Raw genomic sequence first — 16,146 nt, 5'->3', positions numbered from 1 at the left:
ACCCAATTGAGGAGTATCATGAGAATAGGCCATGCAATACCAGCCATTCCAGCTGGCACAAACCAGTGTGAACTTCTGGGGCATAAGCAGGATAGATGGATATTTCCGGAAAATGACCCCAACTCCCCTTATTAATACCCATATAAGTAGTTGTTGCCTAGTTTGATGACCATGGGAGCCGTGGCAAAATGATCAACATTCAATACTCCCAAAATCAATGACGTACTGTACATACATACCTAGATCTATTCGCGGTAATCATCCTTCAAGAAACGTAAATCTATATGATCAGCGTATCGCTTATCCGGCGGGGTACGGAGGAAATTTTCGAACATGGAATGATTGATATGGGTTTCTATTTTCGCCCGTTTTCCATATTTATAGCAGCAAGGAAGCGACAGCGAGATATTGCTCTTATTAGCAACAGTGAGATGGTGCATGATACACAGTAGTGCAATCAATTTGCAGAAGTGTAGTTGCGCTCCCCCTCAAAGCTACTGCAGTCTCCGAGGCTGTAGTGGGGATCAGTGGGGCCAGTTGAGCTATTCTCAAAATAGAACGCAGCCTGGATAATAAGTTCCGAATTTAACAGGGGCCTACCTGAGTTAACTACCATGCTCTCCCAACTTTGCCCCGGATTCCTCAACGCCGCTGCATTAAACACAAACTTATTGTTTAACATCACCGAAAACCAAAGAAGCACGCACCCTGATGCACTCACACAATATCTATCCATATAGCTTTGAACCATTGACGCAAAGATTCCTATCTCAAATGTGTTTACCCATTTGGAGTTGACTCGATTCCCTGGCTAGTGGCTTAGAGCCCTTAAAAACCGACGTTTGAATTCGGAGTTGAAGTCGAGACCGCTCAAGGTACCAGGTACCAATTTGGATAGTATTTCTGCCCCTAACTCGCAAGATACCGAAAGTCAATTGAACTTTGATGATAACAGCTAAATTTGGTGCCAAATTTAGGGTGCCAAAAGGGGAATCAGTGCAACTGAAAACATATATCTGGTAGTGCTTCTGTTGCCAATGCGGTAACGAGGCAGGGCTCCCTCTCCAGCCACGAGTAATTGGAATTGCTTACCCTCTCCATGAATATTTGGATGCTCGTGGGAGCCTGAGGCAATTTCAGGACATGACATGGGTACGGATGTCGGAATCCCCTCCCTCGTGTAGCGCTGTAGTATCGAAAGGTAAAAATGGTCAACAGAATGGACTGTGTCTCCCCTCGCTTTTCACCGAGGCAACACTTTCCACGTTGCTGGCAGCAACCAATGGCAGCACCCATGGACAATTCTAAACCAGACCGTAGCCTAAAGGAATGCCCGAAACATTCGTATTGCATTTGACTCTGTAGCAGTTAGTTATGTACCAGGTCGGATATCCGGAGAGTTGGATGGCCGGTCGGCCCCAGAAACACCATGTTTTTATAGAACAGTCACACGCAGTAATCGATGGCTCTAATCTGGTAATTCCAAATAATATAACTTACTGTGTCGGTTAAATTTGTGTAGCACCTGTATCACCGTAGCCGGAACACTCTTGTCTCCGATTTCATATCCACGAGCAGATTGTTTGAAGTCCCATCGCAATGAGGTAATAATCCGCAATGAGGAAGATCGCAAATGAAGGGCCTTTTTTCATACAACCAAACATTATCATCAAAATACAAATGAAGGTACCGTGTCGGGTCAATACAACGTCTAACTTATTTCGCCCAGCCAGCCAGCCAGCGCTTTGCACGTTTGAAATTTCCCCATATGTGGTTTGTATTTTGCCCTTGCCTGCGATGCGATGCTGAAATGCCGGCCCCATGGAGCTGGATATGGTGTGGCAGACGGTAGCCACCAGCAGAATGATGCATGCACTGCAAATCATAGGTCCCCGGGATAATCCCATAGGGCTGAGGGCTCAAGGCACATCTGATGTGATTCAGGGGATCTTTTGGTGGGTCCCGGAATGAGCCACGTTGGCGTGCCGCGCCGTGGGACTGGCGTGGGTGAAGAGTGACAACGGTCTACATGGGGGGCTTGTCCTCTCCAGTAACTAACTATCCTTGCAAGTAGTTAACTGGCTGAAGTGACTGGTTGGGGTTGGGCAGGTGAGGCTGCGGTGGCTGAAATAGAACTGTGCACGAATGGAATAATTGCTTGTGTGATATGTTGCGGATGGATAAAAAGGAAGAGTCAAAATAAAAATCGAGAACAACTAAGTACTCTAATGGTGCCACGAAATAGTCAACTCGTCGTCAGTTTGACTCCATCGGAGATGCTCATTGTTTTAGTTTCGGGGAGAATGGAAAGGAACACATGCGTCCAAGCATCCGGCTTTTCGGTTAAAAATGAGTCAGAAATTCTGTCTTCTTGCTGGTTAGTTGCTGGAATTCCACCAGTAACTACCCATGACCATGCGCGATACAATACCCCTGGGCATCGCTGTACTGGCCATCTTCCTCGACGCCTCATTCTGGTATTTAGATGTCGTCCCCTTTTTGACTATGATGTAACCATACAGAGTACACAGAACGCCGCCTCGGTCTGTCTGCTTTCTACTCTCATATATTAGATTGAGATTGCGGTGTTTGAGAATGAGGCTGAGGTGGACCACACAGCCACACGGACATGGTAGCATATCAGATGGATGTACCAAAATTACATAGGTGGGATCTTGAGAAGTGCCGCATATTCACCACAAGTAGCAAATAGAATGGAGTTGTAATCCAGGCTTTTGTTAAGCTGTTGCTAATAAAGTAGCGGTACCGGGCGCTCTGTGCCAATCAGGCGTTGATTACCCCCGTTGGCGTTGTTGACGCTGCCCAATATTCAAGTATTCAAGAGGGGGGTTATTCAACGTGCCATTCTGACAGAGAGCAAACAAGGCGGCTCCTCAAGTAACTTCGTCATGGTCTATAGGCTCGGTTCGTTAACCTTCGCTGTTGAATGTCTTGAAAAAAAAAAAAAAAAAACCTGCCCTTCCACTTCTATCTTCCCAACAAAAATCCAAAATAGTAACAAAATATCACTTCTGTATCCCGCCTGAATGTGATGTGTGTACGACGTTGATAAGACAAAGTCAAGCGATAACGAGGAACTCAGCGCATAATAGGAGTTTATGTTTATCTGCTCCATGGGAGTAAAAGGATGAAGGAAGATAATAAGCCGGGGGCATTCAGGTAATATAAGATATTGAGGAGCATAGTATATAATAGGCATTAACGGAATGCGCTAGGCCAGGTATTGTAAAGAAATTGGAGGAGTCGAAGCTACTTAATATTAAAATGGAAGATAAAGGGGGCTTAAAAACGGGGAGCCAAGGGGAAAAGCCAATAGAAGAGGGAAAGAGAAAATATACATAGGATGGGGAAGAAGAGAGAGAGAAGAAAAAGAAAAAGAGACAAGAAATACATTAGCAAATCAACCGTCTTTTGTGCATGTGCAACTATGCGGGTGCTATGATGAAAAAGCAACAACAACCAACAAAATAAAAAGCTCAATTCCCACCCTGGTTGAGTTTCGATCTCCTGCGAAAACGTAAGGGCGAGATATAATATGTCCCATATAAAGGGAAAGGGAAAACACAGAACAGAAATTAAATTTATGCAAAGTAGGAAACCGCCATGAGATGGGAAGTGAGAGTTATAATATAAAAGCCATGAACAAGAAAGGTCAAAACCTAGGACAAGAAACAAAGAATATGGGAGTTGGGGTGAGGCAAAAGAAAAATAAATAAAATTAAAAAATTTAAATGAAAAAATAAATAAAAAACCAACAAAACCCCTTAAACTCCATAAATACGATAACAGAAAAACCCAAGCCGCAGAACACAAAACATCTCCAAAGAGAATATTTGACGCAATTGTTATGACAACAACACCAGTTCTTCATCCTTGCTAGCAGAGTCAAGTACCGACGGCGTATCCAGCGGCTGAGCAGAATCATCCTGTCCATTCAGATTCACAGGAGAATTTATCTGTCCATCCACCGATTCGCAAGCGGGTGTAGATTCAGGTTCCGTGACAGGAGACGGAAGGCCAGTATTATCGACATCCTTGACCCCGCTGGCCGCAGGCGTTCGTCGCCTTAGCCTCCTGTTCCTTCTCGCCTCCTCCGCACTCACTCTTCGCCTGGCACGATCCACACCGTTACCCTCTAAATCATTTCTAAGCCCCTGAAGCATGCTGGCCGCACGATCTGCAATATCTTCGCCCTCAGACACTTGCGTCTCTTTAGAGGGAGATGCAGCCTCGTCAGACTGGCTGCGGAAATTTAGGAGGTCGCCGTCTTGCGTGCAGCTCGCGACATCGACATCACCACCTGCGTTGCCCTTTTCGTCGGGGTTGATGGACAATTCGGGCATTCTTTGGCCAGATGCAACTCTCACTTGATGTCGTTCTTTTAACCTCGCTCGACGGCGGCGATCGCGCTGATCTCGTGTCTGGGGTGCGGCGGCTCGGAGCTTCTCTAGTAGCGTGTCCATCGCTCCGCTGGACGAAGGGGATTGCGCATTGTCGGAAGGGTCTACGCGGCCATTGGCAACGGCGGCATTGTTTCGTTTCCGCGCTAGTGAGGCCTCCATTCGCTTACGCGTCTCCTCCAGGGAGATATTCTTTTCTTTCGAATTCTATAGAAATTTTGAGCATTAAAAGCTTGTCGCAAAATAAGGAGGTGGGGACAAAACCAAGGGATAACAAATAACAAAACATTACCTTCCACTCAACAACAAAGGCAGCGAGTTTGCTAAAGAAGTCTCTCCGGGCATTCTCATCCGAACTGTCCTCTCCATAGAAGACCATGATATCATCGTACGTCCTCGACATCTCATCAAGATATAGCTGCATCTGTTCACCTTTCCGCCTTGCATCCTTCATTGACCGTTGGACAATCTGATTAACCCTGTCTTGCGGGTGAAATTTCTTCGGATCACTCAGATTCCCCGAATCCAAACTAGCCTGGACATTCTTGATGGTATTGATATACGCCTGTGCTTCGCTGCGGAGCTGGTCAACATTGGCCTTTTGAACAGCGACAACACCACCAATCTCCTCAACGAAGCCCTCCCACTCTGGATACTGGTTTCGCACAATCCGCTCCACGAGGTCCGCGAACGTCGACTCGTTCTTGTCATCTTTAACCATAGCCAAGCGGGAAAGGGAGCTAAGCTTGAATCCAACAGCCTGCTTGTTCGCAGCGTTCATGAAATTTCCAATGTCCAAAATTAAACCGAGGACATTCATCAGTGATACTGAATCGCGGAGAGATTCACAGACACGAACGATTTCCTGTAGCTTATATGAAATGTCATCATAGTCCGACTCGAAAGTGCGGGTCAGCTGCAGAGCGCGCATCCTCGCCTTCCAATAATGATTAAGCTCAACGGCAGTCTGAAGATAAATTTGATCCTCACGAGTAAGTTCGGTGGGGTCTTGATCTCTAGCCGAAGTAGCAGCATCCGGGTTCGTCCAATCCTTTCTATACGGAGCCATAGCCTTGGCCGTATTTTCAGGAATACTACAAAGCTCCTCTTTCTGCAAGAATTCCATAACAACATTGTTATTTAAGATATCAGGATCGCAATGGATGATTTTCCGCACGACCTCATCAGCCGGTAGTTCTGAAAACTTCGCCATTGAGATCTGGAATTTGTGCATGAGCGAGCTGGGCAGGATCTGTTTCTTATCTTTCTTCTTAGACGTGCCCGTGCCTAGAATCTTCGTCTCCTTGGCCTTGAAGAGTCGCTCGACTTCATCCAGGACACCCTTCTTAGCAAGCTCGGTGTATTTCTCTTCCTTCGCTTCATGAGTGGGAGCATGCGCGGCCCAAACTGTTACTTGAGGAGCATCAACTTTGTCCCAATGCAAAGCCTTTAGCTTCTTCTTAGATTGAATAAACGGTAGCCCGATAGTGGCGGCAGGCGTAGCATCTGCCGCAGGTAGGTATCGACCTCTCCAGCCTCCGGTAGCCGCTCCAGGAGGAGGTGGTGGTGGTGGAGAACCCCCTGGGGCAGCGCCAGGAGGGGGAGGCGGAGGTGGAGGCCCACCCATGCCAGGTGGAGGGGGAGGTGGCGGCGGACTACCAACACCCGGAGGAGGTGGCGGCGGAGGTGGTCCGGCACCTGGTGGAGGGGGTGGAGGAGGGGGCGGAGCTCCAATACCAGGAGGGGGTGGAGGTGGCGGCGGTGGACCACCTGCAGCGGGAGGGGGAGGGGGAGGGGGAGGTGAGGGTGGCCCAGTCGCATCAGCCCTTTCCTTTTTCTTTGTCTTCGCAACTCCATCCACCTCCTCATCAGAATCGTCAATCTTCTCTATCTTGGAAGCAATCTCGCCCAACAACCCCGTGGCCTGTTCAGGGTTCATTCGAGGTCGTTTAATCTCGATCAGCCGTGGTAGTTCAAGGACAGCTTCCTCGTCCTCCTCCCCAACATCCGAAAGATTCTCTCCCTCATCGACACCATCCTTCTTAGTCCCCTGACTCCTTTTCCGCGACACAGCGCCAAAAGTACTATTCGTAAAGTTGCGCTTAGTCACCTCATCGAATCCACCAGAGGAACCAAAGTCGCCGTCCATCTGCTCACGCAACTCTCGTAGTCGATCAGATGGACCCCCCTGCTGCCAAACCTTACCCTCAAGTTTGAATTGGGTCTTGGTCCGCTCCAGCTGCGTCTCAAGTCTGCTCATAAGCTTTTCCCGATCAAGAATTCCATTCATCCGAGCCGGATCCCTATCTCCAAGGCCTTCTTGTCCTACCTTCTGTGCCTTGGAGGCAGCAACCTCCTGCGCATCACGAAGCATGAGATATAATTCGCGCGTCTCCAGCTCATTTCGCTGCAACTCCTGGCCTCTCAACCGCTGGATCTCAGCCAATTCAGCCCTCAGCGCTTCGTTCTGTCGTGCCTGGAGATTGATGATATCAGTTTGCTCCTCGATCTGTTTCTGGAGCTTCTTGACAAGCCCATCCGCGCCAAGCTCAATTTGTGCCTTGGCTTCGTCTCTTTCAGCAAGGGCAGCTTCAGCGATCTGTCTCGATTCAAGAGCCTCATCAAAAGCAACTCTCGCCTCTGCATCCGTATGAAGCTTATCAAGTAAACTCCGCACGCTGAACGTTAGACCCTGTCGTAGATCTAGATCCGGAAGCCGCCGATCCATAGCAACGTAGCTAAGCATCGCATCCACGAGCTGGAACATGCGCACAACATCCTCCCCGGAATTCTGTCGAATGAGCAGCATATGGTGCATTGCTGACATGAAATAATCCAGCGCACGGCCTTCCTTCATCTTCGACGTTATTGCATTCGTAATATGAACTGGGTCGTTGATATCAATAACCTCAATCTCAACGCTATCTTTCATACTACTCGTCTCCCGCTGGAGCAGATCTTCGTAGTCAATGGCTTCATTTTCCCGATACTGTTCAATCTGCTTATCGATAGCCTCATACTGAAACCCCTCCATCTTTACCAGGAGCCGCTTGATCCCGCATGCTGTAAACTGCGCCCGAATATGGCAGCGGAGGGGGAGGTCATTCTCCGGCGCATCCACGATCATATTAATCAGAAACATTGTCGCAACAGCATATTCCATCAGCAGATTTTCCATCCCAATTCCTCCGCTGCGAAACTCCTCGCTGGCACCGACCAGGCTTCCCATCTTCCCCCGTCCGTCGATAGTAACCTCGACAATACGCATCCACGCATCAAAACGGCCCGTCTCCCCCTGCAAAGTTTTGACATGGTCCATAGCCTGGAGAACCTTCTCATGCCCCTTCCCGTCCGCCCAATGGCACAGAAACGTCAAGATCTCACTGACCATTTTGCGCGTGGTTAGACGGGGCGATATTAGCGAGCTCGCGAGAGCGACGATAACTTGCTGGCGCTCCAACGCATCGTCAGCACCATATTTGTTATTCATGAGCGCCTTGAGACATTTTGCTATATCTGATTCCCGATCGAGATCCTTGTCTGGGGATGCCGAGACGACTGGAGCGGGACCAGAGGCCTTGCGTCGATTAATCTTTAAAAGAACGCTTGTTAGGGCCACAGGGCCTTGCGCTTCTACAAAAGCTTTTACCCAGCTACATTATTATATCACAATTAGCACTGCAATCAATATGGTGTGGCACAGGTTTGGGGAGGGTTTCACAGCTTACCCAATATGTTGCGTCCGCAAACTAACGCTGAGACTCTGCAATTGTTTCGCAGTAATCGTATCATCCAAGACCTTCTTCACATACCACTCCGGACTCCCTTCTTCGTCGGCTCGCGTAAGGAGACCAGCAGGGCCTTCAAAAGACCCATACGTCGACCGGGCATGCTGTCTCCGTTTCTGTTCTCCATTCCATTGCGTCAAGCGGTCCTGATGAACCAAGGTCCACTTCTTCGAGGCCGGGTACGCCAGCATCTGCCTCTTCGCCTGCTCGGGGAGATTCTGCCATCCTCTCTTAATCATAAGCTCGTAGAACAGCTGATCCACGACTTTATCATCTTTCGGTCGAGTAAAGGTTCCATCTGCGGACATGGGCAAGGTGGAGGACGGGGGTATGGGGGGTTGGTATTGCGGCTGGGAAGCGTTGGAGTGTCTGGGTCCTGATGGCGCTGCTGGTTGACCATGTCGTTCATGATTGGAATGGGATGTGTAAGGGCGTGAAGAGACATCATACAATGTTTGTGTGGAGCCTCTGGTAGCAGATGACACGGACGAATAGATGCTATTCTGATCCAGAGATGTGCGGGAATTCGTCGAGGAGTCCGGGGTGTTGTATGGCGGATAGCCGTTCCCAGGGCCACCCCACTGCTGATATTTAGGTCCCTTCTCCCCCGTCTGGCTGGCTGCCATGGTCGTGTTGGACCCAGGTGCAGGCCGAGGGCCATTTAGATGGGCCGATCCGTTCGCGGCGGTCTGGGGATTCCATGACGGGTACTGTTGATAATCGTGGCCCAGTTTATTCGGGTGATATGGGGAGGGCTCTTTGCGTAGCTGCTGCTCGGATTTTGGGAGATATTCGACAGGAATTGGGGATTTGGGGTCCGCGGACACGCTGTCATAGGGAATAGCGGTGATAACTCCGGATGTCGTTGCAGCAGGGTCAAAATCGGCAGTTTGCTCCACGGACCGTATGGATTCGGGTTTGGAATGCCTGGAGGAGCGTGAACCGGATACGGTGACGCTAGTCCCATATGCATCCAGGCCACCACCACCTTCCGCTCGATGGTCTGGGGGACGATCCTTGTGTAGTTTTCTTCCAAAAAATGACTTGCTGGCTGACGATTGTCGAGACTTATCGAAAGAGGTCTGATGAGAAGTAGGCATGGTTCGAACAGATTATGTAGGCTGTGTTAAGGAGGGGGAGGATCTGTGACATCAAGGTGAAAGTTATGCAAAGTGAAGATGCCCCTCCGTAAGTTTTAAAGAGTTCGAAGAAATGTTGCTATCGAAGGCTGTTTTCATCGATCAAGCCCAGCAGAGGCCCCTCAAAAGCTCGCCACCTTTTCAGAAGACTACCCAAATAGCTCCTCCAAAAGGAAGACAGAGAAAGGAGTGTAGATTATCGGGATGCCAACCAGGGCATGGATGAAAGGGGGAGGGTAGGTCTGTGGGCGCTAAATCGTGTCGATAGAGCAGATGGCGGACAGAAGGTATCCTCATCCGTATTCATAAGGATGTCATGAAACCAGTGTTTTTCTCTATCACTGAACGAGTGACAGAACAAAGCGAGAGAGCGAATGTTCTATCCTCCCAAAAGCCCAGGGTGACAAAAACAAGGGGTAAAGCCAAGGGCGGGAAACTAAATACAAGGCGGAATACACGTAACTAAATAAAATCCCACGCCCCAATGGTGTGGCTTGCCGTCGCCAGGAAGCGTTGACCAACGAACATCCAGTTCACCGTAGCCTCCTGTCGTTGGTTGTCGTTGGTAGTCGTTGCTGGCCGTTTGTTGCGTCTCCTCGAGGGTCTCCGATCCCCAAAAGAATGTTGACGAACGGGTTTGAGATAGCGCCAGACAAGACCAGAATCGACCAGCCCAGAAACGGCTTAGCGGGCTTGCTTCGGATGCCACGTGACGGCCATATCGGATAGTGAGATAATCCGGTTCCTGGCAGGGAAGCTTAGTAATCAGTCTTCATTCCCATCGAACCAACCAAAACCAAAGGAAGAGAGTCCATACAAACAAAGAAAAGATGATAAAAAAATATTAGTTCTGGTTCGCATTGTCCGGCGGCGCCCCCAGTCAGAGAGCGCAGAGGCATGTATATATTATATTCTACGTTTCATGCTGCCCTTCTTTGCCCTCCCACCCTCAGCAATCTTGGCCATAACGGAGGGCTGTCAGTCCCAAACAGTTGCCAGAATTCCATTCAGCTGGAAAACCTATGGGCTACTTGTTCATTATTTGTATCTCCCTCTCGTAGAGATCTTCCCTGCTCCCGACCCTTGCTGGAACCCGTATACATGATTCTACAACAATGGCAGGTCTCCTCCAAGTAGTGAAGGTCAGTTCGATCATTTCCCTCAAACAAAAAAAAAAAAAAAAAAAAAAAAAGAAAAAAAAACCAACTGACAACCACCCCAATCCGTTGGAACAGACCATCCTAATCCCCGCCCTAATCTCTCTATCCGTCTACCTCCTCCTCTCCCTCCTCATCCTCCCCTTCATCCGCCGCCACCGCCAACGCTACGCCCACTACCTCCCCCTCCACACAATCACGGCACACACCTCCACCCTTCGCGAACGGATCTCCGACGCCCTCATGCGGTCGCTGCTACCATCTTCGTGGAGGCTGAGGCATAGCTTTGGTGGAAGCCATGATGGTGACGGGGGAAGCGTGTTTGATCAGGAGGAGGGTGAGGATATGGTTGGGTTTGAGATGGATGTGGAGAGGAGGGAGGCGTTGGAGAGGAGGAGGGGTGATGTCGTGGATAGTCAGAGGAGGTTGAGCAGAGATTTGGAGGAGGGCTTTATGGATGATAGTGATGAGGGGGACGAGGGGGATGGGGAAGGGCAGCGGTGATGATAGACGGGTACGACCGGGTTAATAATAATGGCTGACTGGATGGATATCTTTTATGTCACACATGCGTCCCTTTGTTTTTTAATATTTTTCAATTCTGCGCGTTCCATTTGCGACGTACTTTGCATTTATTTACTGTTTGTATTATACCTCCTTTTCTATTACGTCGATTTATATCTGAGCGGTTTTGTGTTTTTCGGCATACCTCTCATCTTTCAAGGTGGTTAGCAGCGTTTTTTTTGGTTTTCTCCATTCTCATCAGGCCAGGGGCATATATATGATTGGAATTCATATAGTTACTTGCACCGTTCAGAATTGTTCCTTCCAATGTGAAGGAGATGAAAAGGGGGGAATGGAAAAGGAAAAACGAAAAATGACTACTAGAAGAGACCTATATCGTTCTGCTGGTCCCAAGGAAGGATTCATACTGGCATGGAAGCCTCACATTCCCCTCTATCTTCCCGTGATGTGTAAACCCCGAATTGCAGAAATATCAGCTCCAAAATTGCATCTCCAGGCATATAGATAGAGAAATTGTACCAAATTTACATCTCGTATCAAACCTGAAACTGCATGCAAACCCCTTTGTTCCTGCAAAGAAATATGAAATGGCCATTTGCTCTTTCCCAGCAAGCTATGTTGATTAATAATATATAAAGGAGGTAAGCAGCCTTCGATCTCACGTTGTGACAATGAGCACAGACAGTGATATATGTCTATCAAGATTTGAAGAAATCACCATACTTTTATCATGGTATATATCTGTGATATAACTATGATTTACATAAGAAGGAGCCGGAGATCTTGTCACAAGCTTCATTTTGATCATAATATTCCAGCAGCGGGTCAATTCCGGCATTCCTGCCTGGCTTCAGAATAATAATCTTCAATTCGATAAGATACTGCTCAGACATGTTTTATATTCTTGCTATCCACGTTCACAGAGCATGGCCCCCCTGCCAATGGCAAGGTGTGTATGCAGATGCTCACCACAGCCCCAATTGAGTTTCCATCTCCAATCCTGGCTCGGATGAGGCCACACATCTCTCATGCTCTAACCGGAATTTCTACTGAGGAAGAGTTGGTTATCATGCGCTCGGCCAGTGCATTTCAATCGGTGAAGGATCACCGGTGTTTTGAAGTTGGCTTGTCTATGATGTATCGACGCCAAAGAAACTTCAGCTGTGATAGTTAACTAGTTTAACTTAAGTTAGTTTATCTGGGACATTGATGACTAACATGAGCTTCCAGAGAGGGGAGGGGGGGGGGGGGGGGCGCGGTGGTTCCTATCATCAAACGACGGAGCTCTCGCTAACATCATGCAGTAAAACTACTCCGTCCGGGGTGGGAGAAGTTTTATTTTGTCAGAAGGGAATTCTAAGTGTGTAAGCTTAAACTGGCCGCTGTTACTGTCTCCCACGAACGGCAAAACATTAATCTTCGAGACTCATCCACGGCGAGGCCAGGGGAACTGTTCGGATGCTGTTTGACTCTCGACCCTCCGCGTCGGTTGATGGGGGGTTAGACGACGGAGCTAACCGAGTCAGGTCAGCTAGGGCTACACTAGTGCAAAGGCGGAATAGCGTCTCCCCCACTCTCCCCCTCCAGTTCTCCTCATTATGTAATCACACCCCCTCACCTCCCCGCCTTTGAGAGCTTGGACTGGGACATCGACAACATCTCACGCGGGAAAGCAATTGCAACAATGCGCAATACAATAATGGGAAGGTTTGCATTGCTAGCTGCTATTACACTGCCTACACTGCCTAGCGCTATCCTAGGCTCGGCATGCTTTTCTAGTTCCTGATCCTGGCCATAATCAGAGCATACGAACAGGGATGCAGGCTGCCATCGCGGGTGAAGCGGAGAAGCGGAGACGTGGAGAGGGTCAGTTGCAATTCCTCCCTTAACTACACACAATCCCACCCTTATAAATTGTTCGTTCCATATGATGGACAATCCCCAGACACACGGGCGGGAAAAGGAAATCCAATGCGTGTTTATGTATATAAACTGATTACAGTGGTCCCCTTCCCTCTCCATGATCAACAGCAGCCGCTCTGTTCAGCTTGATTTTAAACCTTGGAACGCCATCTCTTCCCCTCCTTTGATCTTCTTTTTTTTTTTTTTTTTTTTTCCTTTTGACTTCCACAGCAGTAAGTAACCCCGCATGGATAACCCGGTTATTCGATGAACTTGGCCCTCAATCTCTCCAGGACTGGAAAATTAAAAGAACCTGTTTCGGAGCAATGGGGGAAATCAAAATGGCAAATCATCGGCATTTGCCCGCTGTTGCAGTTGCACCGCCAGCCAGCCAGCCAGCCTGGCCTGGCTGAATTTCTTGTAGTGTAGTTAGTCTAGTTACACTACGCTGTATACTGCACACAGGGTGACGGGGGGTTGAGGTGGGGGACGAGCCAGTCCGAGGGTTCGCCCTTGTGGACTGTGAAGGGATGGATGGGGGATAATGGATGGATTGCCTGAGATGGGCGATGCGATGATCGCAAATAGCAAATAGTATAAATAGCAATAGGACGTAATAATGTAGATGTCTTAGCGGTGTTGGGCTATATAAACAAGGAAAACTCCCTGCTTGCTCTGGCTCCTCATTCCTCTCTCTCCTATCCGTTTGCAGTTATATATATACATACCTTTTCTATGCACAGCGGAATATAAATCTGCTAGCATTTTGTTTCTCTATTTATTTATAGCTATACATGCTATTTACTGCATCTCGGGTCTGCTTACCCTTACTCCGTCAATCGGAAAAGATAAATATTCAACTGCATCTCCCCCTCTCCCCAAACCCCCGCAGGATCCAGCCTGAGTAAGCGAAGTGTTTGACTCCTCACTTCATCCCAGAGGCTCACCACCAGCCAACACGAACCAACACTCTTTGCTCACTTCTTCGCCATTCTCACAGTAAAACTCACTACTAGCCAATCCCGCATCTCTACTCTTCGATTGAACACAGCATCCCATTCTTCTTCATTCAATCAGCTCTTAGCAAGCTACAATGGTATTTCTACGGTCTCTATCTCGTCATCTATGCAGCCCCGCCTCCTCCCTGTTCGCGGGCAGATCTAGAGGCGCCTCTGGCATCCCCCGCGCCGCCTCTGCTTCGCCTCAGCTTTACAATGTGTCATCACTGTTGCCCCGTCTTCTCCCTCTATCTGGAGTTAGAACACTGACTGCATCTCCTAAACTTCAGGGTAAAGTTTTGTTGGTTTTGTACGATGTAAGTTGTTGCCCTTGTCCCCCCAAAAAATGAGAAAGAAAAGGAAAAAAAAAAAAAAAAAAACCAATCGCGCACAATACATGGCATTTGTGTTCCACATACAGAGTGGAATCGTGTATCTGATGAAAATATGCATGTCATGTCATCAGTATTCATTCCTAACATCAAGTATAGGGAGGTGAACACGCGAAGCAGCAGCCCGGTCTGCTCGGGACCACTGAAGAACGAGCTGGGGCCTGCGCAAGTGGCTAGAAGACAAGGAACATACCCTCGTCACCACCTCTGATAAAGGAGGGGCCCAAGAACTCCAAAATTTTGAAAAGGAACTCGTCGAATGCGGGAGGTCCATCATTACCCGTATGTCTGACCTGACCTGACCTGGAGCTTCTCTGGGATTAGACGGTATACCCCCCATTAGTCATCGCTCTCGTATCACCCATTACATGGCATACATACATATACAGTCATATGTATATAAATCTAATAATAACCCCTTCCATCCCTCTCTCACCCTCCAGCTTCCACCCGGGCTACCTAACAGCCGATCGCCTCGCCAAAGCCAAAAACCTCAAGCTCGCCATAACCGCCGGCGTCGGTTCCGACCATGTCGACCTCAACGCCGCCAACAAGACAAACGGTGGCATCACCGTCGCCGAGGTAACAGGCTGCAACGTCGTCTCCGTCGCCGAGCATGTCGTCATGACCATCCTCGTGCTCGTGCGCAACTTCGTCCCCGCCCACGAGCAAATTGCCGCCGGTGACTGGAACGTCGCCGCCGTAGCTAAGAACGAGTATGACCTCGAGGGCAAAGTCGTTGGGACTGTGGCAATTGGACGCATTGGGGAGAGGGTGCTGAGGAGGCTGAAGCCGTTTGATTGTAAGGAGTTGCTGTATTATGACTATCAGCCGTTGAGTCCGGAGGTGGAGAAGGAGATTGGGTGTCGGAGGGTGAATTCGTTGGAGGAGATGTTGGCGCAGTGTGATGTTGTTACGATCAATTGCCCATTGCATGAGAAGACGAGGGGACTGTTTGATAAGAATCTCATCGCGAAGATGAAGAAGGGTATGTTTCCTTTCCTAGATATTCACAATAACTGCCCTCTTTTATGCGAATACTTCTAAAAACCTACCCCCCCTCCCGGTCCAGGCTCCTGGCTTGTCAACACCGCCCGCGGCGCCATCGTCGTCAAAGAAGACGTCGCCGAAGCCATCAAATCCGGCCACCTACGCGGCTACGGCGGTGACGTCTGGTTCCCCCAACCCGCACCCGAAGACCACCCGCTTCGCTATGTCCAGGGACCTTGGGGAGGCGGTAATGCGATGGTCCCGCATATGTCTGGCACGTCCATTGATGCGCAGGTTAGATATGCGGAGGGCGTGAAGAGTATTTTGGACGAGTACTTTTCTGGCCGGCAGAATTATAGGCCGCAGGATTTGATTGTGCATAAGGGAGATTATGCGACCAAGGCGTATGGGGAGAGGAATAAGATGTGAGTGAAGGGGGGAGTTAAATATATGGGGGTTATCGTAATAAGTGGGGAATGTGTTTTGCTTGGTTCCCTTTATCTAACTATCTAGCTAACTAACTAATAGTTAACTAACGTGACTAATTCCCAAGCGAGTTGCAGAAATTCAAACACTTGTTTATTTAATCCAATTAATCTTTTCAACACGCAGTAAAGTCTCCATTTCAAAATAAAAAAAATCATCAAAAATTGTATAGATAGAGAGGGAACGCTTGAACTTGTAATTACTGCTCTGAAAAAGCAAGAAATCTCTTCAATTCATGAAGCTGCACGTCTGAAATTACCTTCTCACACCGTGATGTTGAGTTTCTCAGTATCGTATTTAGCCATCTTACCCTTGGACGGGCATCCGTCTGGAAGGATCGTACATATC

General features: G+C 48.6%; 6 protein-coding genes across 6 annotated transcripts; 3 read left to right on the top strand and 3 right to left on the bottom strand.

The window, feature by feature from the left end:
* Positions 1–770: 770 nt before the first annotated feature.
* On the bottom strand, positions 771–1,431 carry PAAG_03605 (hypothetical protein; the record flags this gene model as incomplete). Its single annotated transcript, XM_002795014.2, has 4 exons — positions 771–955; positions 1,093–1,186; positions 1,248–1,304; positions 1,381–1,431. 4 exons carry the CDS (start codon positions 1,429–1,431, stop codon positions 771–773), a joined length of 387 nt encoding a protein of 128 aa, XP_002795060.2.
* Positions 1,432–3,866: 2,435 nt separating this feature from the next.
* On the bottom strand, positions 3,867–9,309 carry PAAG_03603 (cytokinesis protein sepA; the record flags this gene model as incomplete). Its single annotated transcript, XM_015845018.1, has 3 exons — positions 3,867–4,628; positions 4,714–8,074; positions 8,150–9,309. The coding sequence occupies 3 exons, from the start codon at positions 9,307–9,309 to the stop codon at positions 3,867–3,869; spliced, it is 5,283 nt and encodes a 1,760-aa protein (XP_015701992.1).
* Positions 9,310–9,881: 572 nt separating this feature from the next.
* On the bottom strand, positions 9,882–10,314 carry PAAG_11655 (hypothetical protein; the record flags this gene model as incomplete). The annotated part of the gene is made up of 2 exons (XM_015847262.1): positions 9,882–10,093; positions 10,266–10,314. 2 exons carry the CDS (start codon positions 10,312–10,314, stop codon positions 9,882–9,884), a joined length of 261 nt encoding a protein of 86 aa, XP_015703171.1.
* Positions 10,315–10,463: 149 nt separating this feature from the next.
* On the top strand, positions 10,464–11,009 carry PAAG_03602 (hypothetical protein; the record flags this gene model as incomplete). The annotated part of the gene is made up of 2 exons (XM_002795011.2): positions 10,464–10,490; positions 10,584–11,009. The coding sequence occupies 2 exons, from the start codon at positions 10,464–10,466 to the stop codon at positions 11,007–11,009; spliced, it is 453 nt and encodes a 150-aa protein (XP_002795057.1).
* A 3,016-nt stretch (positions 11,010–14,025) lies between these two features.
* Positions 14,026–14,499, top strand: PAAG_03600 (hypothetical protein; the record flags this gene model as incomplete). The annotated part of the gene is made up of 2 exons (XM_002795009.2): positions 14,026–14,247; positions 14,422–14,499. The coding sequence occupies 2 exons, from the start codon at positions 14,026–14,028 to the stop codon at positions 14,497–14,499; spliced, it is 300 nt and encodes a 99-aa protein (XP_002795055.2).
* Positions 14,500–14,715: 216 nt separating this feature from the next.
* PAAG_03599 (formate dehydrogenase) lies at positions 14,716–15,741 on the top strand (the record flags this gene model as incomplete). The annotated part of the gene is made up of 2 exons (XM_002795008.2): positions 14,716–15,310; positions 15,395–15,741. 2 exons carry the CDS (start codon positions 14,716–14,718, stop codon positions 15,739–15,741), a joined length of 942 nt encoding a protein of 313 aa, XP_002795054.2.
* Between the last annotated feature and the right edge of the window lie 405 nt (positions 15,742–16,146).

This window comes from Paracoccidioides lutzii (assembly GCF_000150705.2).
Source record: "Paracoccidioides lutzii Pb01 unplaced genomic scaffold supercont2.7, whole genome shotgun sequence".
NCBI lineage: Eukaryota > Fungi > Ascomycota > Eurotiomycetes > Onygenales > Ajellomycetaceae > Paracoccidioides > Paracoccidioides lutzii.
This window is presented reverse-complemented; position numbering and strand designations above follow the sequence as displayed.